At 38.8% G+C, this 26111-nt stretch overlaps 1 protein-coding gene and 1 non-coding gene across 2 annotated transcripts in view; one reads left to right on the top strand and one right to left on the bottom strand.

Annotated features, from left to right (window-relative positions):
* Positions 1-12352, bottom strand: part of LOC115716216 (uncharacterized) — a 44754-nt gene extending 32402 nt beyond the window's left edge. The window contains exons 1-2 of the mRNA XM_061106119.1: positions 7372-12352; positions 6485-7236 (exon numbers count right to left, since the gene is read on the bottom strand). Coding sequence (XP_060962102.1) covers positions 6485-7236; positions 7372-11569 — 4950 coding nt within the window. The 5' untranslated portion in view covers positions 11570-12352. The remainder of the gene's footprint in view (positions 1-6484; positions 7237-7371) is intronic.
* LOC115708459 (small nucleolar RNA R71) lies at positions 10983-11089 on the top strand. Its single transcript, XR_004009958.2, has one exon. It is a non-coding gene; the product is annotated as a small nucleolar RNA R71 (small nucleolar RNA).
* Positions 12353-26111: the final 13759 nt, after the last annotated feature.

Genomic DNA, 26111 nt, shown 5'->3' with positions numbered 1-26111 from the left:
AAGGTGTCGGACAGAGCCGTACTCTTGGAAGCAACAGATTTAGCCCGGGAGTAAGCATAACCCAGCTTCAAACCGGCCTGCATAAAGGAAAAGGTCAGCATATGAAGCTAAGTATGAAAATCTAAAAGGGAAGTGTCGAAAAGAAAAGACTAACCCTGGTAAGCTCCTGCAAGACTCCGCCCACCAACACATCCAAAGATGAGTGGTCCACACCAGCCAGCTGCTCACGGACCTCAGGAACCAGCCGGTTCATATGATGAGCCATCACCTCCCTGCCCTTCTTGACCTCAGGCAGCACGGGCACGGGTAGAGTTGGTGCCTGCACCCGTTCAGGAATCCTCCTGACCAGTTCGGACCCAGATATTGGTGGCCCAGACTCCTTAGACTTGGCAGATTGGGGAGTAGAAGGATTTGCAGCAGCCAGCTCCTCAAAAAGGTCAATGACCTCTCCAGAAGGCCTCTTCTCTGAAGACCCCTCTCCGACCTTGGACTTCTTGGCCGGAGGGGAGGCGCTAGAGCTTCCGCTCATCCTCTTCCTTAAGGCATCCATCATCTGCCGAGACATGTATGCCCAAGAGCAAAAACAGCATGATTAGCAAAAACCAACAAAAAATACAAAGTATGGAAGCCAAGAAGCTGAAAAAGAAGTAAAGCGCAGAGTGACTGCCCGCCCAGAAAGTCAGGAGTCCATCATCACCTGACATCGACTTTATCTCAGCCATAACGGCCTTCCCTTTTCCAGCATAAGGATGGGATGGCCAAACAGGTGAAATGGGCTCCCTTATGCGAATAGCATGTTCAACGGGCCTGGGCGTGGCCGGGAGTTTCTTCTTCCTCCTCAAAGGAGTCACCTGCTCAGCCTCAGCTTCATCTTCAGGATTCATAGACTCCTGAGCGTACTGCTTTGCCCGGACACCTCCCTTCAACTTAGCTTCCCGCTTAAGTTAAATCAGCTCATCCTCCGAATGAGCTTGTTCAGGCCGAGCAGCAGCAGACTTCCTCTTCTTCCCCGTCACAGACTTAGAAGAAAAGTCCTCAGGGTAGAGCCCGTACTGCACCAGATTTGCATCGGAGGTCAACTGGATAATATCCCTGTCTTCCGCCGGCAACCGGGCAAGCTTCTGAGCCCTATCCCTAAGGGTAAGAGTATGGGGAGGACGGTAATATGTCGGAATCTGCTGAAACCGAGTCCTGGTGATGTTTGGATCCTTCACCATGAAGTACTCATCAACAAAATGCCTTATTTTGCTGATGGCCTTGTTGTCCGTCCCGCTCAACCACTTGAAGCCTGGCTGAGAGAAGTAAAAATACCTCGACCTACCTTGCTTGGGGGTAGACTTCAGGTCGAAGAACCAAGTGACCTCATGGGGAGAAGGAGCTCCCCATTCCTGGGAAGTATAGAGGACGAAGAGGGCGGACAAATACTTAATGCCCTTGGGAGTGATCTGGGCCGGGCAGAGGCCGAAGAAGTCCGCCACATCCCGGAAGTACTTGTGCAAGGCCATCAGTGCCCCTTGCTGGCCATGAGCCCCCGACAAGGCGCACATCCCCTCGCTAGGGTTTGAGGCACGATTGTCGTGGGTGGGAATGAAGCAGTCCAGCTCGCCCAGGTATCCGTCCTGGTCGAGAGTACGGAGGCGTGCCTCCGAAATCTTGGACGAAGGACACACCCATCTGGCACCCAAGGCACCCTGCCTCCTACGAGGAACCGCCTCAGTAAGCTCCTCGGTGACGTAGTCGACGCCTGCAACCAAGTTGCCCAGCCTCATTGTACTCCCCATAGTTAGGGGGTTCAATCTCCTCCTCTCCCTCAGCAGCGGGAGGGCTGCTCGGACGTGCCTCGTCCAGCTCCTCAACCTCCTGGACTTCAGCGTCCCCCTCACGGTCCTCCTCCATTGGGACTGCCAAATCCTGTTCGGTGTCGGGCAGGGTGGCAAGCCGAGCCACCTGAGGATCAGAAGCGTCAGCCAGACGCGTAGTTTTCTTCGTACGAGCCATCATTCTATGGCTGGGTACGGAAGCAGAAGGAAGATTAGCACAAAGACGAGGGTGGACTTCGTGCAGAAGTTGGAGCAGTTCTTGGTCGATTTGATGCTCGGGCTCCCAAGACTCACCTGGGTTCACTACAAAAGACAACACGCAAGATGAGTGTTGGACGAAGTATCAAGCAAAAAAACAAGCAAATATGCCGACCAGGAGTACCGAACAGATTAAAGAACAGCCATGTTCGAAGAAAAGTCTAAACTCAAGAAGTCAGAAAGTTTTTCTTGAGTTAGGGCAAAAAGTTCATGAAGCTTAAAGAAAGCTGAATGAAAAAATAGACGCAATGCAGTTCTGAAGTAAGCCTCACGGCTGAAAGCTAACGCAAGGACATGGAAAAGAAGAGTCGCAGAAGTTTCAAACCCTAGTGTTTCCTACAGTGTTCTTTCTACAGCAAAGATACATTCAAAAGCACAATCATTCAAAGGAAAAACATAAAGGGAGTCAGAAACTTACTCAAAGATTCAAGTGTCCGGATTCAAGCAAGCCTAAAATCGTCTGAAAGCTCTTCAGCAACTTTGAAGCCAGAAAATTCTCTCTTTTTGCTCTGAAGTTTGCTTAACAACGAAGGGTGATGAAATGAGGTAATGTGCTAGTACTCCAAGTATTTATAGGCAAAAGGGTAACTGTACGTAAAGGAACCTTAGACACCTCGACTTCCCGCCTTGAAAGCAAATATGGGAAATCAAAATAATCGAGTGCAACCGTCAGCCGTGGAGAGAGAAATTTGGATTTTCAAAATATTAATTGTCAGAGCATTAATTAGCCGAAAACCGAAGGGACGCCCAGTCAGCTTCACATCGAGTCTCGAACGGTCATGCTCGACACGTGTCCCCTTTCAAAGGCCGAGCCAGCTCAGAAGAAGTCTATACGCAACTTCAGAGGTCCCGCACAGACTTGGGGGCAAATGTTATCCCAAAATTGGCACTCTAATGTGGCATCACAAGAATGGTGACACGTGGCATCAACTTAGAGCACCTGGTCGGATCAACATGCCGAGTAGGATACCTCGCTGGCATGTCCATGATGGAATACTCAACGAGCCGTGCAGAATGAGCAACACTTAATGAATTCAGCCAAGCACTTCGTGAGTCACCAGCTCAATCCCTATAACTCAGGGATCAACTTGCGTGGATATGGCATACACACGATTCCACTATCGGTGTATACGGCCTCAATCCCACGATCCTAGCATTCAGCAATGATCCCACGATCTTTGTGTTTATGCGCTTTGTAACGAGAGAGGAAACTCTTCCTCCTCAAGTTTCCTGCCCTATAAATAGTGAGGAATGTTCACTGGGCAAGGGAGGAGAAATCATACGCCGAAACGCTATAAGCTAAGGCTATCTAAGAATTATATATTCAAAGATATTATTGTAAGAGCTATAAGAAAAGGAATCTTCTTCCTTATTCTTAAGTCAATACAACTAACGAGGATTAGGCTATTACTGTTGTCCTCAAAAGTGAGTGTTTTAATATTTATACTCGCAAGTGCACGAATCGTTTAGGAATATAGTGTTCATGTAAGTGCAAGGTCGAACCCATGGGAGTTGACTAACATCAAAAGAAACTATTTCAAACAAAATAAGAATATTCTAACCTAGCTCCAAATATTTGATGGGATTTTAGTTTTGCAAAATAAAATAAAAGACAAGCAACTAAAATACTTAAGATTAAAGATGAGTGAGTATGAAAATGATTTTCAAATAAGATGTGTAAAATAAGATTATTAAGATATTAGAATCCACAAAATGCAAGTTCAATAATATTTATAAGTATATTGATTCCCAAGTTTTAGATATAGTTGAAATAAATCTCACCATATTTTCTAAAATATATTTTTCATTTGAGTACAAGTTATTTTCAAAAAGGTAGGATTTTTCTTCACTTATAAAATGTATAATTTCTAAGCATTAAATGTGTTACAATTTAATGAAACTACACAAAATCAAAGAAACTATGTTTAGGCAAAATATAACACTTATATTCTAAGAATTAGATGTAAACAATTTAATGAAAGACATTTAATCAAAGAGTATTATATTTTTGCATAATGAAGAACTAAGTAGAAATATGCTTTAACAATAAAAAATACATGATATTGAAGATGAAAAAGACATCTTTTTGATAGAAAAATCCATGAACTTTATAGCACAAATGGGAAATCAACATACAAACATAAATACTATCTAGTTACATTTTGCTTCATCATCATCTTAATAATCTTGAAAAAAGATTAGAAGCTCATAACTAGATAAAAATTACAAAAGATAAACATACTTGACATGCTCTTCAAAGTGTAAAAATGGTAGAAAGAAAATGGTAAAAATGAAGAGTGTGGAATGGAGAAGTGTTTTAGGTTGAAGAGGTGTTTAGGAGGGTGAAGAGATGTGTTTTGAAATGGTCTTCCAACACCATATTTATAGGCAAAATTAGAGAATTAAATTAATCAAAATAAAATAAATAAAATGATTAATTTAATTAGTGTTGGGAAGAGAATGGATAAATAGAGTATGTGTAAGAGTATTGGAAAAAATAAATATTTGTTTGGATGAAAAAAGTAGTGAAAAGATAGGGTAAAAATAAATTAGGAATGTTTATTTAGGTGAAATAAATTGGGAAGAGTAAATAGGTATTTATGTGTAATGTGTGGGAGAAAATGTTGGTATTTTATATTTTTTAAATCTTTTTGGGTTGAGAGAAAAGCAAATAACAAGTCAATTTTTTTCTTCTTCTTTTTCTTCTGCAGGTACACTTGGCGAGGGCTGGTTGGCTGCTGCAGCTGACTGGGTGCATGCGTGGCGCTTGCTGGCTGGCTGGGAAGGCTGACGAGGCGGGACCAGCTGGGAAAGAGGGACTCCAGGCGGGCCCCATTCGTGCAGGCTGGAGAGAAGAGAAAAGGAGCTCACGCTCCTGCTGTCGGGGTGAGACACACGCGCCCATCCGGACGCTCCGATCATCAAATGGACGGCTCAGATTCGGTCAAAGAGCTGACCGAGAGTGGGCTTCTTCTTGGGCTGATTTGATTTTGCTTTTAAAATTGTATTTTGACCCCATTTCTTCAATATTTCTCCAATTTATTCCTAATCTTCACCACCAATTACACCTAAAAATACATAAAGTAAATTAGAAACTAAAATAAAATTTAAAATAAATAACACAAAACATATTATCATAAAATAATTATAAAAACATATAATAAACTATAAAATAAATATAAGGCTAATAAATCCAAAAATAATTAAAAACTTACTCAATTAATTAAAAACTTAAGAACTAAGCCAATTTTAGCTAAAAAAAAATGTGAAAAATAACTCTAATTTCTAGAGTTATCACAACCCCAAACTTAAAATTTTGCTAGTCCTCAAGCAAAAGAAAAATTAAAAACACACATTTTTTTTTATTTTTTTTGTTTATTTTGGTGATATCAAAAATGTCCTCAAAAATTGCACATTGAAAATAGCTTATATAAAATATGAATAAAAATTAAGCTTATCTAATTAATTCAATAGTCAATCTTGCTTTGAAAATATATTTTAAATTCTAAATCTAAAATCTATTCATCAAATTATTATGTGAATTTTGAAAAAATTATTGTAACAAAATATTTATTTCACATAACAAGATGAATAATTTTTCTTTTTTTCAAAATTTGATTGTTTTAGCGAAATTGACCCAAGAATTAAAAATAAAGCTTAAAAGAGATTCATATTTTTATAAATTAAAATCAAACTCAATCAAGGGTATTATCATAGGAAAAGGGAATATCACCAAAGGGTTTTTTTTTTTTTTAATTTTTTTTTAGGGCATAAATATATTTTTTTGGTTTTTTTTTTTTTTTTTTTTTACTAGAAAAATAATAATAAACATTTTTTTTTGTTTGTTTTTTTTTTTTTAAATTATATAATATAACTACTTTAGCATCCAAACAACAATTTTTAAAAGTGAAAAATAATACTCTACCATTTTTAAGCACATGAAAGAAATAACCATAGGTACTCACCACCCCAAACTTAATTTATGCATTGTCCTCAATGTATCAAAATACAAATATAAATTGAAAGTAAAAGAGTTGAGAGTTTAGAATGGTCATACCTCATCTTGGAGCAATGTCAAGAGTGCAACAAAAGGGAAACAAAATCAAAAGAAAAAGTTAATCTAAAACATAAATTAAACACACATTTACCAATAATTGATAAGAGCAATCAATGATCATGGTAAATCGGATCCTCAAGGAGGATTTCATCCACTTCCACATTTTTCAATTCTAAAAATGGTTTCAATTTTTGTCCATTAACTTTGAATACATTACCATTATTAGGATTTTCAATTTCAATGGCTCCATGTGGAAAAACAGTGCGGATAATGTATGGACCTATCCATCTAGAGCGTAACTTTCCCGGAAAGAGATGCAAACGAGAATTGTATAAAAGGATTTTTTGACCGGGAGAAAAATCTTTCTCAAAATGTTTTTGTCATGGTAAAATTTCATTCGGTCCTTATACTTTTTCGAATAGTCATATGCATCATGCCTAAGCTCTTCTAACTCATTCAATTGAAGCTTTCTTTTCTCACCCGCTTTGTCTAAGGAAAAGTTTAGTTGCTTAATAGCCCAATAGGCTTTATGTTCTAACTCAACGGGTAAGTGGCATGCCTTCCCATAAACAAGTCTATAGGGAGACATTCCAATGGGCGTTTTGTATGCAGTACGATATGCCCATAATGCATCAATGAGTCTTAGGGACCAATCTTTCCTAGTGGGGTTGACAGTTTTCTCTAAGATGTGCTTAATCTCCCTATTTGATATTTCAACTTGGCCACTAGTTTGTGGGTGATAAGGTGTAGTGACTTTATGTGTAATGCCATATTGTTTCATTAAATGTTCAAAAGGCCTATTACAAAAGTGTGTACCATTATCACTAATGATGGAACGTGGTGAACCAAATCGTGAGAAAATATTTTCTTTCAAAAACTTAAGCACAACTTTATGGTCATTAGTGTGACATGCAATAGCTTCTACCCATTTAGACACATAATCAACACCAACAAGAATGTATAAATTACCAAAAGAATTAGGAAATGGACCCATAAAATCAATGCCCCAAACATCAAATATTTCAACAATAAGAATAGGATTCAAAGGCATCATGTTTCTCCTAGTTACACTTCCTAATTTTTGGCAACGCTCACAAGATTTACAATGCATATAAGTGTCATGAAAAATAGTAGGCCAATAAAATCCACATTGTAAAATTTTCAAAGCAGTTTTCTTACCACTAAAATGTCCACCACATGCATGATCATGACAAAAAGATATGATTTTAGATTGATCACAATTTGGAATGCATCTTCTTATTATTTGATCGGGGCAATATTTAAACAAATAAGGATCATCCCACATGAAATTTTTCACTTCAGCATAAAATTTAGATTTATCTTGTTTAGACCAATGAGAAGGAATTTCACCAGTGACCAAATAATTGACAATATCAGCATACCAAGGAAAAGAAGATACATGCATGAGTTGTTCATCAGGAAAAGTTTCAATGATAGTGGTGGAATCATGATTAGTTTCAACAACAATTCTAGACAAATGATCAGCTACAACATTTTCAGAACCTTTTTTATCACGTATCTCTAAATCAAATTCTTGTAAAAGCAAGATCCAACGAATTAAACGAGATTTAGCATCTTTTTTCGACAAGAGATATTTCAATGCAGCATGATCAGAATAGACAATTATTTTAGATCCTAACAAATAAGACCTAAACTTCTCTAATGCAAACACAACAGCAAGCAATTCTTTTTCAGTTGTAGTGTAATTCAATTGAGCTTCATTTAAAGTTTTGCTAGCATAGTATATTACATGAGGTAACTTGTTAATTCTTTGTCCTAAAACAGCACCAATTGCATAATCAGAAGCATCACACATTATTTCAAAAGGAACATTCCAATCGGGAGGGCGAATAATAGGTGCACTAGTTAAAAGGGATTTCAATTTTTCAAAGGCAACATGGCAATCATTATCAAAGACAAAAGCATTTTCTTTTCCAAGTAGATGACATAATGGGCGTGAAATTTTGCTAAAGTCTTTTATGAATCTTCTATAAAAACCGGCATGGCCTAAGAATGATCTAATTTCTTTTACTGTCTTAGGTGGAGGAAGTTTTGAAATAAGATCTACTTTTGCTTTATCAACTTCTATTCCTTGAGATGAAATCACATGACCTAAGACAATTCCCTTTTTAACCATAAAATGACATTTTTCCCAATTAAGAACTAAATTCATTTCTTTGCAACGAATTAAAACAAGAGAAAGATGGTGCAAACAATCATCAAAAGAATTTCCAAACACAGAAAAATCATCCATAAACACTTCAAGATTTCTTTCAACCATATCAGAAAATATTGCAATCATACATCTTTGAAATGTTGCAGGAGCATTACAAAGACCAAAAGGCATGCGACGATATGCAAAGGTTCCAAAAGGGCAAGTAAAGGTAGTCTTTTCTTGATCTTCGGGGGCAATGGGGATTTGGTTATATCCCGAATACCCATCAAGAAAGCAATAATAAGCATGGCCAGCTAATCGTTCAAGCATTTGGTCAATGAAGGGTAATGGGAAGTGATCTTTCCTAGTGACACTATTCAACTTTCTATAGTCTATACACACTCTCCACCCAGTTTGGACTCTAGTAGGGATTAACTCATTTTGTTCATTTCTAACAACAGTGATCCCAGACTTTTTTGGAACAACTTGAACAGGACTAACCCATGGACTGTCAGAAATAGGGTAAATGATCCCTACATCTAACATCTTAATTACATCATCTCTTACTACCTCTTTCATGTTTGGATTTAATCTTCTTTGACTTTCTCGGGAGGGCTTAGCATTTTCTTCTAAATGAATTCTATGCATGCACACAGCTGGGCTAATTCCCTTAATGTCTCCCATGGTCCAACCTATGGCCTTTTTATGTTTTCTAAGGATATCTAACAACTTTGTTTCTTGTTTTTCATCTAAATCAGATGCAATGATAACGGGATAAGTGTTAGACTCTCCTAGAAATGCATATTTCAAAGTGTCGGGCAAAGGTTTGAGATCTAACTTTGGTGGTTCAGGAGTTGACTCAACATGCTCTAATGGAATACATGGTTCAATTTTGGCTTTCCATTTTTCAGTATCCATTAGTGGGGTAGATTCAAGCAAAGAATTGACATCATGAATAAAATCATCAACATTTAAACACATTCCAAACATTTTTGCATAAGTTTCAAAAGATTCATTCATGTCCATTTCAAACATATTTTCCGTGTTAATCATGTTTACTTCATGTATTTCCTCACACTCAACAGATTTAGCAACATTAAAAACATTCAATTCAACAGTCATGTTTCCAAAAGATAATTTCAATACACCATTACGACAGTTGATAATTGCATTAGATGTAGCTAAAAATGGTCTACCTAAAATGATGGGTATTTGAGCATGAGCATTTTCAACAGGTTGAGTGTCAAGAACAATGAAATCAACAGGAAAATAGAACTTATCCACTTTAATTAAAACATCTTCTATAATACCTCTAGGAATTTTCACAGAACGATCAGCTAATTGAAGTGTTATAGAAGTTGGTTTTAATTCTCCTAGACCAAGTTGCTTATAAACAGAATAAGGCAATAAATTCACACTAGCTCCTAAATCAAGTAAAGCTTTGTTAATAAAATGATCACCAATGATGCATGAAATTGTTGGACAACCAGGATCTTTATATTTCACAAGGCTTTTATATTGAATTATGGAGCTAACTTGTTCAGTTAAAAATGCCTTTTTTGGAACATTAGTGTTTCTTTTAACAGTGCAAAGGTCTTTCAAGAATTTGGAGTAGGCAGGAATTTGTTTAATGGCATCTAAGAATGGGATGTTGATACTTACTTGTTTGAACACTTCTAAGATGTCACTATATTGATTGCCTTTTTTGAGTGGAAGTAATCTTTGTGGAAAAGGAGCTTTTGGAATGGAAGGAAGAATTTGATCATTATCTTTTGACAAGTCATTTGTGTTGGAACTTTGAGGTTGGCTTTGGTCTTTTTCAACTTGAGGTGTGTAATCGGGTTTGGCAATTTGTTTTCCGGACCTAAGTGTTGAAATAGACTTGGCTTCTTCTTTATGACTTGGGACTCCTACTTCATATTGGCTTTTAGGATTTGGGACGGGTTGGCTAGGAAATCTCCCTTTTTCTCTCTCAGTTACGGCATTGGCAAGTTGACCCAATTGTGTCTCAAGTTTGGCAATGGATTGAGATTGATTTTGCATGATTTGTTGGGTGGATTGCATGAATTGTTGTAAAGTGTCTTCTAAGGAAGGCTTTCTTTGTGGAGGGTAAGGTTGACTTGGTTGGGTATGATTCGGATTTGGCATGTTGAATTGGTTTCCTTGGTTCATTTGTGGTTGGTTTTGTCTCCATGAAAAATTGGGATGGTTTCTCCAATTAGGATTGTATGTGTTTGAAAATGGGCTATCATTTGGTTTACCATATGAATGTAATGCATTAGCCTCTTCAGAAAATGTTTCAAGAAAAGAAGGACATGATTGATCATTATGACAAGTACTAGCAAAAACATCTTTTTTAGGTTGAACATGAGAATTCATATTTTGACTTATGACTAAGGCTTCTACTTTTCTTGCTAATTTTTCAAAAGATGTTCTCAAATCAGTTTCTTCTTTAATTTCATATTTTCCTCCTCTTTTGGGTGAATTATTTGCTCTAGACCTAGGCTCAGAATAATTCCATTGTTGTGAATTAACAGATAATTCTTCAAGAGCTTCCCAAGCCTCTTGCCCTTGTAATTTCAAAAATTTTCCGGTATGCATAGATTGAATCATTTGTCGGTTTGAAGGGGTTAAACCATCATAAAAATATTTTACAAGTCTCCATTTTTCAAAACCATGGTGGGGGCATTTTAATAATAAATCTTTAAATCTTTCCCAACATTCATAAAATTCTTCATTATCTTTTTGATAAAATTCAGAGATTTCTCTTCTTAAATTATCAGTTTTGGACATGGGGAAAAATTTGGCAAGAAATTTATTAAAAAGTTGTTCCCAAGTGGTTATGGTTCCGGTTGGAAGTGAGTTTAACCAAGCTTTGGCTTTATCTTTTAAAGAGAAAGGAAACAACCTAAGCTTAACCGATTCATCCGAAAAATTTTGAAAACGAAAAGTTGAGCAAATATCTAAGAAATCTTTTACATGCATGTAAGGGTCTTCTCTTTCTAAACCATAAAAAGAAGGCAACAATTGAATGATTGAAGGTTTAAGTTCAAAATGAGTGGCATTAGTAGTAGGCAAAACAATGCATGATGGAGCATTAGATGAAATAGGTGAAAAATATTCAAGTAGTGTTTTTTCTTGGGCAATATTAGGTTCTTGTTCCATTATGCTTAATTTTTCAAAAACACTTTCAATTTCACCTAAAGTTACTACTCTTTTTACCAAACGATTTTTAGAATCACGTTGCCAATGATGCATGCAATGTCACAAATTTCACAAAGAAACACAAATAACACACAATAATCTCAAGAAGACAAATTTCTGATGTGGAAGATCAGTTATAAACCGCAACCACAGAGCATACTTATAACACAAAGAGATTATGATTTTTTTTGTAAATTTTTAATTTTTCAATTTTTTTTAGTTTGACTTGTTCCCAGGCCTATTTGATTCCACTTACTCACGACTTAATAACAACTCCCCGGGGTTAATTATTAAGTGTGGATGGGAACTTTGCCAAATTTCCTTTAAGCAAAAATTGCTTATGTTGAAAGAACAAGCTTTGTTTTTAATTTTTTTTCAAGTATTTTCTTAAGCAAAGTAAATAAGATTACAACTAAATAAATACAATAAAAAATGACAATAATAATGATAGATAGTTATATTAAAGTTAGGAGGCACAAAATGCCATCAACTAACTATAATAATAATAGTAGTAGTAGTAGTAGTAATAATAATAAGATTTTAGGAGGCACAAGATGTCATCAACTAAAATGATAAACAAAAATAAAAGCTAGGAGGCATTAATGCCATCACTAGAGGAGATATAATAGGAGGCAAAAATGCACTCAACTATCAAGTACGTAGGAGGCACAAAATGCACTCAACTACTAAAAGAAAAGAAAGGTTAGGAGGCAAAAATGCACTCAACTAACAAGTATATATGTAGGAGGCACAAAATGCCATCAACTACCAATAAATATGTATATATATAGCATACTATATAATATATAATATATAACAATATATATGTATAAATATGTATAACTTTCCCTTTTTTCGATTTTTTTTTTCAACCTTTTTTTTTTTTTTGATGATAATGAGAAAAGAAAGAGAAAAAAAAAATAACTAGTAGAAGAATATTACTTACCTTGTAGAAAGATTGTTTCTTTCTAGCAACTCCCCGGCAACGGCGCCAAAAACTTGTTGTCCTCAAAAGTGAGTGTTTTAATATTTATACTCGCAAGTGCACGAATCGTTTAGGAATATAGTGTTCATGTAAGTGCAAGGTCGAACCCATGGGAGTTGACTAACATCAAAAGAAACTATTTCAAACAAAATAAGAATATTCTAACCTAGCTCCAAATATTTGATGGGATTTTAGTTTTGCAAAATAAAATAAAAGACAAGCAACTAAAATACTTAAGATTAAAGATGAGTGAGTATGAAAATGATTTTCAAATAAGATGTGTAAAATAAGATTATTAAGATATTAGAATCCACAAAATGCAAGTTCAATAATATTTATAAGTATATTGATTCCCAAGTTTTAGATATAGTTGAAATAAATCTCACCATATTTTCCAAAATATATTTTTCATTTGAGTACAAGTTATTTTCAAAAAGGTAGGATTTTTCTTCACTTATAAAATGTATAATTTCTAAGCATTAAATGTGTTACAATTTAATGAAACTACACAAAATCAAAGAAACTATGTTTAGGCAAAATATAACACTTATATTCTAAGAATTAGATGTAAACAATTTAATGAAAGACATTTAATCAAAGAGTATTATATTTTTGCATAATGAAGAACTAAGTAGAAATATGCTTTAACAATCAAAAATACATGATATTGAAGATGAAAAAGACATCTTTTTGATAGAAAAATCCATGAACTTTATAGCACAAATGGGAAATCAACATACAAACATAAATACTATCTAGTTACATTTTGCTTCATCATTATCTTAATAATCTTGAAAAAAGATTAGAAGCTCATAACTAGATAAAAATTACAAAAGATAAACATACTTGACATGCTCTTCAAAGTGTAAAAATGGTAGAAAGAAAATGGTAAAAATGAAGAGTGTGGAATGGAGAAGTGTTTTAGGTTGAAGAGGTGTTTAGGAGGGTGAAGAGATGTGTTTTGAAATGGTCTTCCAACACCATATTTATAGGCAAAATTAGAGAATTAAATTAATCAAAATAAAATAAATAAAATGATTAATTTAATTAGTGTTGGGAAGAGAATGGATAAATAGAGTATGTGTAAGAGTATTGGAAAAAATAAATATTTGTTTGAATGAAAAAAGTAGTGAAAAGATAGGGTAAAAATAAATTAGGAATGTTTATTTAGGTGAAATAAATTGGGAAGAGTAAATAGGTATTTATGTGTAATGTGTGGGAGAAAATGTTGGTATTTTATATTTTTTAAATCTTTTTGGGTTGAGAGAAAAGCAAATAACAAGTCAATTTTTTTCTTCTTCTTTTTCTTCTGCAGGTACACTTGGCGAGGGCCGGCCGGCCGCCGCACCGACTGGGTGCATGCGTGGCGCTTGCTGGCTGGCTGGGAAGGCTGACGAGGCGGGACCAGCTGGGAAAGAGGGACTCCAGGCGGGCCCCACGCGTGCAGGCTGGAGAGAAGAGAAAAGGAGCTCACGCTCCTGCTGTCGGGGTGAGACACACGCAGCCCATCCGGACGCTCCGATCATCAAATGGACGGCTCAGATTCGGTCAAAGAGCTGACCGAGAGTGGGCTTCTTCTTGGGCTGATTTGATTTTGCTTTTAAAATTGTATTTTGACCCCATTTCTTCAATATTTCTCCAATTTATTCCTAATCTTCACCACCAATTACACCTAAAAATACATAAAGTAAATTAGAAACTAAAATAAAATTTAAAATAAATAACACATAACATATTATCATAAAATAATTATAAAAACATATAATAAACTATAAAATAAATATAAGGCTAATAAATCCAAAAATAATTAAAAACTTACTCAATTAATTAAAAATTTAAGAACTAAGCCAATTTTAGCTAAAAAAAATGTGAAAAATAACTCTAATTTCTAGAGTTATCAATTACAGAACTGCTCGGGCTGAACCTCTATAAAATTTTTGTGTCTTCTTCTTATTATTATTATTTGCTTTATTACGTATTCTTATTACGACATATCGTTTATCGCTTATCAAAAAGACTCATTGTCGTTGGCTAAAAGTGAAGTCAACACACTGTAAAGGGATTAAATTACCGTAACACCCTACAATGTATTTTATCCTTAAAACACTTAACCCTGTATAAATGATATTTCAGCTAAGTGAAAGAAATCATCCTTTACTTTCTATTCGCTAGATAGAAGCTATAGATTCCATATTTATGTTAGCGCTCCCACTCAATTGCACTACCGTGTTCCCAAAATGTACGTATCACCCAGACCCAAAAGTAGGCTTAACTAACAAATCAAAGAACACGATTAACACTCTTGAGATTAAACCTAATCATATTAGGATTAAGATCATTTGATCTAGGATCAACAGGTGATATTGAATTGAATAGATATTACGGTAAATTCTAATATATTTAATCAAAGTTCAATATCGGTCCCTTCCGATGTATACTCCATACATCCGATACTGGCAAACTTTGCCAATGTCCTGGAAAGGACATAACACTTTCCCAAGGTGTAAGAATACTTATCGCTGATTATACCATGTCAGTCTAAATCCAGTGTTTTGACAAATCAGGGAATAAACTTTCGAACATATAATTGAGATTATATTCCACCGTGCTGACAACACTATAATCATTAACAAATTCATATGTTCTGGACTTAAATAGAATTCATACATTATATATATATAATCATGAAATAAATCATGTGAACCATGCAACATAAAATGTTATTTCTGATCTTTATTAATAAGTAAATCTGATTATATTGAAATGGGTTTTATTTAGGGCACAAAAACCCAACAAAGTCCCACTTGCACTAATATAAAACAAAATGTGCATTTCAAATAATCTCAATACCTTGATATACAAATCAAGTGTAATAGTAGTAAACTCCTCGTAATAGGATCTGACAGGTTGAATTAAACACAACCTCTTCTCCACCATTACTCTTCCTTAATCACAAAATTCTTGATAATGTGAAATTCCTCTCTATATGTGTACACTCTTGGGATACTGGATTCTATACTTTTGGCAACTACTTCTTGGTTATTCAGGAAGTAACACTAGTAGTTAAGGCAAGTTGGAACGGTGCCACAAATGTATAGAACTTTCCTTAGACTGAATAAGTACCTTTCCTGCAACTTTAACATTCAGTCTCTTTCTGGTAGACTAAGAGAATTCAGATAGATTTTTACACTTCTCCAAAATCACTACTCCACCCCCAAAGTAATCACCATTTTATCAGCAGACTTTCTAGCACAAAGGCAAGTCTTGAAATCTGATGTGGTGTAGTCTAAGAGTTTTAAACACACCCTTATTGACTAACATATAGTTCCTCTTCTTAATCTTAAGATTTACTTGATTGTCTTCCAATGTTCCTCTCATGGATTAATCTGATACCTACTCATTACTCCCACTCAACAGTAGTTGTCTGGTCTAAGGCATACTAAAGCATATCTGAGACCTCTCACTGTTGATTTAAGAAATTCTTTCATGGCTTTATGTTTTCTGGAATAGTTGAGACTTTTCCTTAGATAAATAAAATCTATGCTTAGAAGTTGTGAAGCTTCTATAGATTGCCATTGGAAAGAAAATGCTTCAGGATATTACTAAAGTAAGTTGCTTGCATTAGAGTAAGTAATTAACCAGGTATACCACAAGCCAAAGGTTTAGATAAATTCAAACCTATAATACTAGGAACAGGAAGTTTTGTTAAGTCCATTGAATAGACTTATTAACGAAAATTTCCTTTTATGTCCTTGTAATAGAAAACTTTAGGTTACTCCATGTGAATGGATTAAACCATAGTTCTCTTGGCTTTTCTTCTTAGTTTCTTATCTTGACAATCCATTACTTGTTTAAACTCACAATGGATTTTAATCACTAGTGTCTTCCAAGTCATAAGAAGAGTGAGTTCCTAGAAACTCTCCCACTATGACAAGGTACCGTGAACTATGTCTAAGAAAACTAAATGGTATTAACCTCTTCGGTTGTGTTAAGACAACAGAGGTAGTGGGATCATCTTGTAAAATAAGATGATAGAACACTTTTGGAATCAAGAAAAAATTATCTCTTTATTTGCTACTTTATTTTCAAACTTAGTCATTTTCTTAGAAAAGTAGTATTTTTTTAAACAAACACTTTATTATCTAATGACTATGGGATGGTCCACCCCTAATCACTTAGAATAGCTAACAAACATGCAAACCAGGGTTAGCAGTTCTAGCCTTTCTTAAGATTTCGATTAGGTCATCCATGAATCTAGTAATGATTTACATTAAGTATACAACCATTGCATCATTCTGAAATTATATTACCATAGAAGGATTTAGGCAACGACTAGTAACTAACTATCAATATGCAAATTGAATTTCTGGGGAGGTAATCTTGGATATAATTCAAAAATCAAATTAATGATCTTTGAACTGCATGTAACACCCTAACTATCTTAGGCGTATTACGTGATTTTTAAACGTACTGTGCAGCTCGTTGCTAATCAACGAGGTTTATGGAAAAACGTGATTAATTAAAATTTTTGCTTTTTCATTAAACTTATAAACCATTTTACAAAAGTCTCGGGATCCCGATTTATAAAAATATTTACAAACATTTTCACTGTTTAACTTTTACATCAAAATGAAAGTCGTCTAACGACAGTTACAAAATCTCAGCCGTGCTGTCCCGAGGATCGTACGCTCCAGGCCTAACCGCCCCGACATGTACAATCTCATATGCTCGCTCACGGTCCATCAGCAACAGCCTTGCCTTTACCTACACATGAACATAAACTGTGAGTCGACAGACTCAGTAAGAAAAGCATACTAATATCATACATAAAACTGACTGCCGTGTCCAACACGATACTGAGTCCCGCTACTGCCATGTCCAACATGGTACTGAGCACTACTGCCATGTCCAACATGGTCCTGAGTTGTGAACGTTCAGGGGACGGTACTAGTGACAAGTATCCTCCTGATCGGGCGAACCGGTCATACTCCGGCTGCTGGTCATACTCCAGCCTGTCCCGACGGGATAGGTCAATAGCACCGAACCACCAACCGGTGTCGGCTGATCGGTCGAGCCGGTCATACTCCGCCGCTGGTCATACTCCGGCTGTACCGACGTGACAGGGTTGGATGGTTCGAAGCCTAAATACATATCTAATGTAATCTAACAGGCTTCCTACATGCACGCTAAACATGTAATCTACATATGCATACTGTTATACTAATCTTACGGATTCCGATTTCAGGGTGTGCGGTCAACCTGACTGGAACTGAAGCTGAACGGCGGATTACTGGCTCCTAAACCATAAAAATCACAACGCTATAAGTGACACGCTAAATCACTTCCCGGGGACTAAAACTTGAAACTAAAAGTTTCCCTATCGATAAAAAGCATGGCAATACCCCTAAAAACCCAAAAACGAGGAAAACTAGTGGTTCGAAAAATCCCCAACCTACAGATCAGGTTGCCCAACCGAATTCCGGTTCGGGAAATTCGAACCCCCATCCGAATTCCGGATGCTCAACCGGAATTCCGGTTCCTCGCAGGCAGCAAACTAAAAATCTCCTAACTTGACCAATTCGAACCCAATTGATCCCAAACTTTCCAGACCTGTTCTATATGCCCCAAATAACAATTCCAAGGCATCAAACCTACCCAGAAACCACATATGCAAAATTCACCATTAAAGACCAAGCTTGCAAAGGATCTCAAGAATGGATGAAATTTGCTTGGAAAATCAAAGAGAAATCAGTTCATGCACTCCAAAAGCTTCAGCCGAAAGTGGAGAGGAAAAGAGAGAGAGTTTTCTTGAAAATTCTATTTTTTTTCTCTAAGTGTTGAAAAATGAAGGAACTTAAAATAATAATGCCATTTAACTAAACTCATTTCAGCCAAGTAATAATAAAATAAACATTTATTTTTCCATTTAATAAATCACATAAAACAAAACATTAATGGGGCAAAAAGACCATTTTGCCCCTCCTCCATAAAATCACATAAATCATACTAAAGGGGTATTTTTGGGACATTCTAAATTCCCGGCCATTCCCGACATTCCCAATGTCTAAAACCCGTCCCCAAAATACTAACATACTAAGTTGTGATTTCTACTGAGCCAAACGCCGAGTTCCAAAATACCGGACACCGGAAATGCGAAATATAAAACTGCTGATGACATAATTATGCATATCTGAATTCCATAAATAACAATGATAAATTATTTAAATAGCTATAAATAATTTCCTGATTAACATAAATAACTGCTAATTTCCAAATTAACTAAGCGGGCTTTACAACTATTCCCCCCTTAAAAGGATTTCGTCCCCGAAATCTAACCTGAATAACTCTGGAAATTGAGCTCGCATATCTGATTCTAGCTCCCAGGTGGCTTCTTCCACCTTACTGTTTCTCCAGAGAACCTTGACCAACGCTATGGTCTTATTCCGAAGGACTTTATCCTTTCTATCCAGGATCTGCACTGGCTGTTCCTCATAAGACATATCTGACTGAAGCTGAAGGCTCTCATAACTGAGTATATGAGAGGGGTCTGAAACGTATTTTCTCAACATTGAGACATGGAATACGTTGTGCACCGCTGATAAAGCTGGAGGCAATGCTAACCGATATGCCACTTGACCTATCTTCTCGAGAATCTCGAAAGGTCCTGTAAATCTAGGGCATAACTTGCCTCTTTTCCCGAAACGTTTAATCCCCTTCATCGGAGATACTCGCAAAAACATATGGTCCCCTACTCGGAACTCAACATCCCTACGTTTCGGATCTGCGTAACTCTTCTGTCTGCTCTGTGAGGCAAGCATTCTAGCTTTTATCTTCTCTATTGCCTCATTGGTCCGCTGAACTGACTCTGGATCTAGGTATTTCCTCTCCCCTGTCTCATCCCAGTGGATAGGGGATCTACATTTCCTACCGTACAACAGTTCATAGGGTGCCATCCCTATCGTACTCTGGTAACTGTTGTTGTATGAAAACTCTATTAACGGTAGGTATTTATTCCATGAACCCTCAAAGTCCATAACACAGGCTCTCAGCATATCCTCCAATATCTGAATTGTCCTTTCGGACTGACCATCTGTCTGAGGATGGAATGCTGTACTGAATTTTAGCTTTGTACCCATTGCCCGTTGCAAACTTTGCCAAAATTTGGAGGTGAATTTCGGATCCCTGTCCGAAACTATAGACTTCGGTACCCCGTGAAGTCTCACTATCTCCCTAACATATAGCTCTGCCAACTGATCCACTGTAAACGTTGTTCTGACCGGCAGAAAATGAGCAGATTTCGTAAATCGATCCACCACTACCCAGATGGAGTCATACATACCCGTGGTTCTAGGTAACCCGACCACAAAATCCATCGTAATATCCTCCCATTTCCATTCTGGTAGGGTTAGAGGCTGCAACAACCCTGCTGGTCTCTGATGTTCAGCCTTGATCTGCTGACACGTGAGGCACCTCGAAACGAATTCTACCAAATTCTTCTTCATACCGCTCCACCAGAAGTACGGTTTTAAATCTTGGTACATCTTGGTGGTGCCGGGATGCAGAGAATATGGCGTAGAATGAGCCTCCTCAAAAATCTCATTCCTCAGGTCCACACTGCTCGGAACACAAACCCTAGCTTTATACAAAAGCATCCCACTGTCTGTCACTGAAAAGTCTTTGGCTTGACCAGCCAATACCTCATCTCGGATCTTCACTAACTCCGGATCTGTCGTCTGAGCAACCTTTATTCTTTCCAACAGATCAGATTGCAGCGTTAAGTTGTGAAGCTGACCTACCACAAACTCGATGTTGGATCTAACCATATCCTCTGCTAGCTGAGGTGAGATCTGAACCATGCTAGCTACTTGCCCGGGACCCTTTCTGCTCAGGGCATCGGCCACTACATTGGCTTTCCCGGGATGGTAAAGGATCTCACAATCATAATCCTTCACTAGTTCCAACCAACGCCTTTGTCTCATGTTCAAATCTTTCTGCGTAAAGAAATACTTGAGACTTTTATGGTCGGTATAGATCTCGCACTTCTCCCCATAAAGGTAATGCCGCCAAATCTTCAGCGCAAAAACCACTGCGGCCAATTCTAAATCATGAGTCGGGTATCGCTGTTCATAATCCTTTAACTGACGGGAGGCGTAAGCGATAACCCGATCGGCTTGCATCAATACGCACCCCAAACCCTGTTTGGATGCGTCACAATAGACCACGAACTTCTCCTCGTCCGAAGGCAAAGCTAGTACCGGAGCAGTAATCAATCTCTGTTTCAGCTCCTGAAAACTAGCTTCGCATTTATCCGTCCGTATAAATCGCCGATTCTTCTTTGTAAGCTCGGTTAGGGGCATTGAAATTTTAGAGAACCCCTCCACGAACCTACGGTAGTACCCGCCTAATCCCAAGAAGCTTCGATCTCCGTCACTTGTCTTCGGTCTCGGCCAATCCCCGACGGATTCGATCTTCCCGGGATCCACCTTGATCCCGTCCTTACCCACAATGTGTCCTAGGAAGGACACACGAGACAACCGTAACTCACATTTCTTGAACTTGGCGTAGAGTCTATGTTCTCGAAGTCGTTGCGGTACCATGCGAAGATGTAACTCATGCTCCTCTTCGACCGAGAGTACACGAGGATGTCGTCGATAAACACAATCACACGGATATCGAGGAAATCCTTGAATACTCTATTCATCGTGTCCATGAATGCGGGAGCATTGGTTAGTCCGAATGACATAACCAGGAACTCGTAGTGTCCATACCTAGTGCGGAAAGCCGTCTTTGGAATGTCCTCCTCTCGGATCCTCAACTGATGATAACCCGAACGGAGATCAATCTTAGAAAAGACCGTCTTCCCCTGAAGCTGATCGAACAAGTCATCGATCCTAGGTAATGGATATTTATTCTTCACCGTCAGCTTGTTCAACTCTCTGTAGTCAATGCACATCCTCATAGATCCATCCTTCTTCTTCACGAACAAAACCGGGGCTCCCCAAGGTGACACACTGGGCCGAATGAACCCTATGTCAAGCAACCCTTGGAGCTGAATCTTCAATTCCTTAAGTTCAGCTGGAGCCATCCTATACGGGGCTTTAGAAACCGGATCCACCCCTGGTGCCAAGTCAATCACGAAGTCAATCTCCCTCTGAGGTGGTAACCCTGGAAGTTCTTCGGGAAAAACGTCCAAAAATTCCCGAACCACACTGATATCCTCTGGCCGAATGGTGTCTGGCCGAGTGGTGTCCACCACCACGGCCAGAAACCCTAAGCACCCACCGTGCAATAATTCTCTCGCTGACATAGCCGAGATCACCGGGATCCGAGATCCCTGAACCGAACCCACAAATACGAACGGTTCTTCACTTTCCGGTTGGAAGACCACCATCTTCCTCTTACAGTCAATGCTCGCCGAATATTTAGATAGGAAATCCATTCCTAAAATAATATCAAATTCGACTAAACTCATCTCTATCAGATCAGCGCTTAACTCTCTACCATCTATCCTGATCGGCATAGACCTAATCCACCTATTGGAGATAACCAATTCTCCGCCAGGTAACAGGGTTCCAAACCCTGATTCATATCTATCAAAGGGTCTACCCAACTTACTAAAGACTCTGGCCGCCACATAAGAACGTGTAGCCCCAGAATCAAACAGCACTGAATAAAGCGAGTCGTTAATAAAAATCTGACCTGTAACAACTGATGGGCTGGCATCTGCATCAGCCTGCGTGATCGCGAATACCCCGGGCCGGAGTGGGTATCGCCGGAGCTCTCGGTGCCTCCGGCGGGCCCGGGGACATTCCCTCTTGAAGTGCCGGGCATGCCACAATGAAAGCATCCCCGCCCCTTGCACTCTCCCCGATGATGCCTCTTGCGGATAGGGCACTCGGGGTAGGAGAATCGGGTCTCGGTACCACCGGGACGACTCCCTCCGTTCGGTTCCCCGGAACCTCTTGTTCGACTCGAACCGCCGGAAGCGATGGGTGCCCTCTTCCTGCGATCAATGGCCGAACCACTACTCCCCCGCCGAAGCTCGATGCGGGGAGGGGTAGGAGCTCCGCCACTAACCGGAGTACTGACTGAATCTGACATGCACCCCACTGCGCCCTCAGCTCGCAATGCCTTCTCCACCATCTGAGCATAGGTGGTGCTGTCGTCGGTGGTAATCATCAGGTCATGCCTGATCTTGGGACTCAACCCGTCCAGATACTTCTCCTTCCTGCTAAAGTCGGTCGGCACAATTCCCGAGGCTAACCTCGCCAACCGGTCAAACTGAGTAGTATACTCAGTGACACTCATGTTCTCCCGCTGGGTCAGGTGAACGAACTCTTTCCTCTTGGCGCTTCTGACCGCCTCATTATAGTATTTCGCGTTGAAGAGTTCTTGGAACCTTTCCCAGGTCATGGTGGTGACATCGTGAATCTGAGACACCATGTCCCACCATACCAGGGCATCCTCCTGGAACTGAAATGTGGCGCACACCACTCTGTCGTTACCGGTGACACCCATAAAGTTCAGAATTCTGGTGATCACCGTAAGCCACTGCTCGGCTTTCGACACATCTGGACCTCCTAGGAATACCGGAGGTGCTTGCTTCCGGAACCGCTCATACAAAGGTTCCAATCTATGGGCCGCCACTACCATCTCGGCACAGGCGGCAGGGGCGGTGCCACCGGAACTACCGCACCGGAGCTGCGGCAGGAGCACCCCGCTGTCTCAACCTCCGAATCTCGAGGTCTTGTTCTTCGATCCGGGCTTGCATCTCCGCAAACCGCAACTCCCGATTCGGGGCTCCACGATCGGCTGGGGGAGCCCTGGGCAGCCGTGGCGGGTTCTCATCACCCCGACCACGAGCCCCGCCTCGGGGACCTCTACCTCGGCCCCTAGCAGTGGGGGAAACCGAGCTCCCTCTCCCTGATTCGACCCCACGGAGTTGCCCCGACTCCTGGTAGTCCGCCTGGCGTCCATCTAGTTAGAACCGCCTGCGAAACCAAGAGTTGGCATATCAGGTCGTATTCAAGGCGAGCTTACTAATGCCGCTTAATTTGGAAATTAGAAATGAAACATGCGCCTATTCTACTATCAGGCTACTAACATGCTTCCTAACAGGCTTTTCTTTTTCATAACTGAATAAAATAAACTACTAAAGCAATAAAGGCTTACTGAACCGTGAACCGAGCTAACTGCTGATGATGATTGTACATGTCGTGACGATCTTCGGAAGACAACACAGCGCCCGATACCAAATTGTAACACCCTAACTATCTTAGGCGTATTACGTGATTTTTAAACGTACTGTGCAGCTCGTTGCTAATCAACGAGGTTTATGGAAAAACGTGATTAATTAAAATTTTTGCTTTTTCATTAAACTTATAAACCATTTTACAAAAGTCTCGGGATCCCGATTTATAAAAATATTTACAAACGTTTTCACTGTTTAACTTTTACATCAAAATGAAAGTCGTCTAACGACAGTTACAAAATCTCAGCCGTGCTGTCCCGAGGATCGTACGCTCCAGGCCTAACCGCCCCGACATGTACAATCTCATATGCTCGCTCACGGTCCATCAGCAACAGCCTTGCCTTTACCTACACATGAACATAAACTGTGAGTCGACAGACTCAGTAAGAAAAGCATACTAATATCATACATAAAACTGACTGCCGTGTCCAACACGATACTGAGTCCCGCTACTGCCATGTCCAACATGGTACTGAGCACTACTGCCATGTCCAACATGGTACTGAGTTTTGAACGTTCAGGGGACGGTACTATTGACAAGTATCCTCCTGATCGGTCGAACCGGTCATACTCCGGCTGCGGTCATACTCCAGCCTCGTACCGACGGGATAGGTCAATTGCACTGAACCACCAACCGGTGTCGCACTGATCGGTCGAACCTGGTCATACTCCGCCTGCTGGTCATACTCCGGCTGTCACAGAGCGTGACAGGGTTGGATGGTTCGAAGCCTAAATACATATCTAATGTAATCTAACAGGCTTCCTACATGCACGCTAAACATGTAATCTACATATGCATACTGTTATACTAATCTTACCTGGATTCCGATTTCAGGTGTGCCGGTCAACCTGACTGGAACTGAAGCTGAACGGCGGACATCGGCTCCTAAACCATAAAAATCACAACGCTATAAGTGACACGCTAAATCACTTCCCGGGGACTAAAACTTGAAACTAAAAGTTTCCCTATCGATAAAAAGCATGGCAATACCCCTAAAAACCCAAAAACGAGGAAAACTAGGGTTCTGAAAAATCCCCAACCGGCAGACCGGTTGCCCAACCGGAATTCCGGTTCGGGAAATTTCGAACCCCCATCCGGAATTCGGATGCTCAACCTAATTCCGGTTCCTCGCAGCAAACTAAAAATCTCCTAACTTGACCAATTCGAACCCAATTGATCCCAAACTTTCCAGACCTGTTCTATATGCCCCAAATAACAATTCCAAGGCATCAAACCTACCCAGAAACCACATATGCAAAATTCACCATTAAAGACCAAGCTTGCAAAGGATCTCAAGAATGGATGAAATTTGCTTGGAAAATCAAAGAGAAATCAGTTCATGCACTCCAAAAGCTTCAGCTGAAAGTGGAGAGGAAAAGAGAGAGAGTTTTCTTGAAAATTCTATTTTTTTTCTCTAAGTGTTGAAAAATGAAGGAACTTAAAATAATAATGCCATTTAACTAAACTCATTTCAGCCAAGTAATAATAAAATAAACATTTATTTTTCCATTTAATAAATCACATAAAACAAAACATTAATGGGGCAAAAAGACCATTTTGCCCCTCCTCCATAAAATCACATAAATCATACTAAAGGGGTATTTTTGGGACATTCTAAATTCCCGGCCATTCCCGACATTCCCAATGTCTAAAACCCGTCCCCAAAATACTAACATACTAAGTTGTGATTTCTACTGAGCCAAACGCCGAGTTCCAAAATACGGACACGGAAATGCGAAATATAAAGCTCGATGACATAATTATGCATATCTGAATTCCATAAATAACAATGATAAATTATTTAAATAGCTATAAATAATTTCCTGATTAACATAAATAACTGCTAATTTCCAAATTAACTAAGCGGGCTTTACAGCATATCTACTAACTTTTTCTCCACCCATATCAGTTCGCTAGATCTTTAACCACTTACCTTAATGGTTTTCCACCATTGCTAGAAATTCATGAAATTTTTCAAACATTTCAAATTTCTTTTGCATAAGGTAAAATCTAGAGTGATCGTTTTAAGAATACAATGAAAACTCATATCCACCCCTGAATGTACATCCATCTGCGAATGAGATGAACTTACTTTCAGTGGATATAGGCATATTAACTCTTTGCAGAGATTGATCTTGTCAAAACCACTATGAACAAGATACAAAAGCCATAGATTTATTTGGTTGTGTCTCTTGATGACTTAAGTTTAGTTACATCAAAGAGTTCTTAGAATAGTGCAAGTGGATTCTGTTCACAGAATACTAAACTCATACAGTTCGAATCCATTGATAGAAAATGGTTATGAAACACTTGTGAAAGTGTAACTGTATAATGAGTAATTCTTTCTTGGACCACCACT

This window comes from Cannabis sativa, chromosome X (assembly GCF_029168945.1).
Source record: "Cannabis sativa cultivar Pink pepper isolate KNU-18-1 chromosome X, ASM2916894v1, whole genome shotgun sequence".
Classification (NCBI taxonomy): Eukaryota; Viridiplantae; Streptophyta; class Magnoliopsida; order Rosales; family Cannabaceae; genus Cannabis; species Cannabis sativa.
The sequence above is the reverse complement of the archived record's forward strand: the minus strand, read 5'-3'. Positions and strand labels throughout refer to the sequence as shown.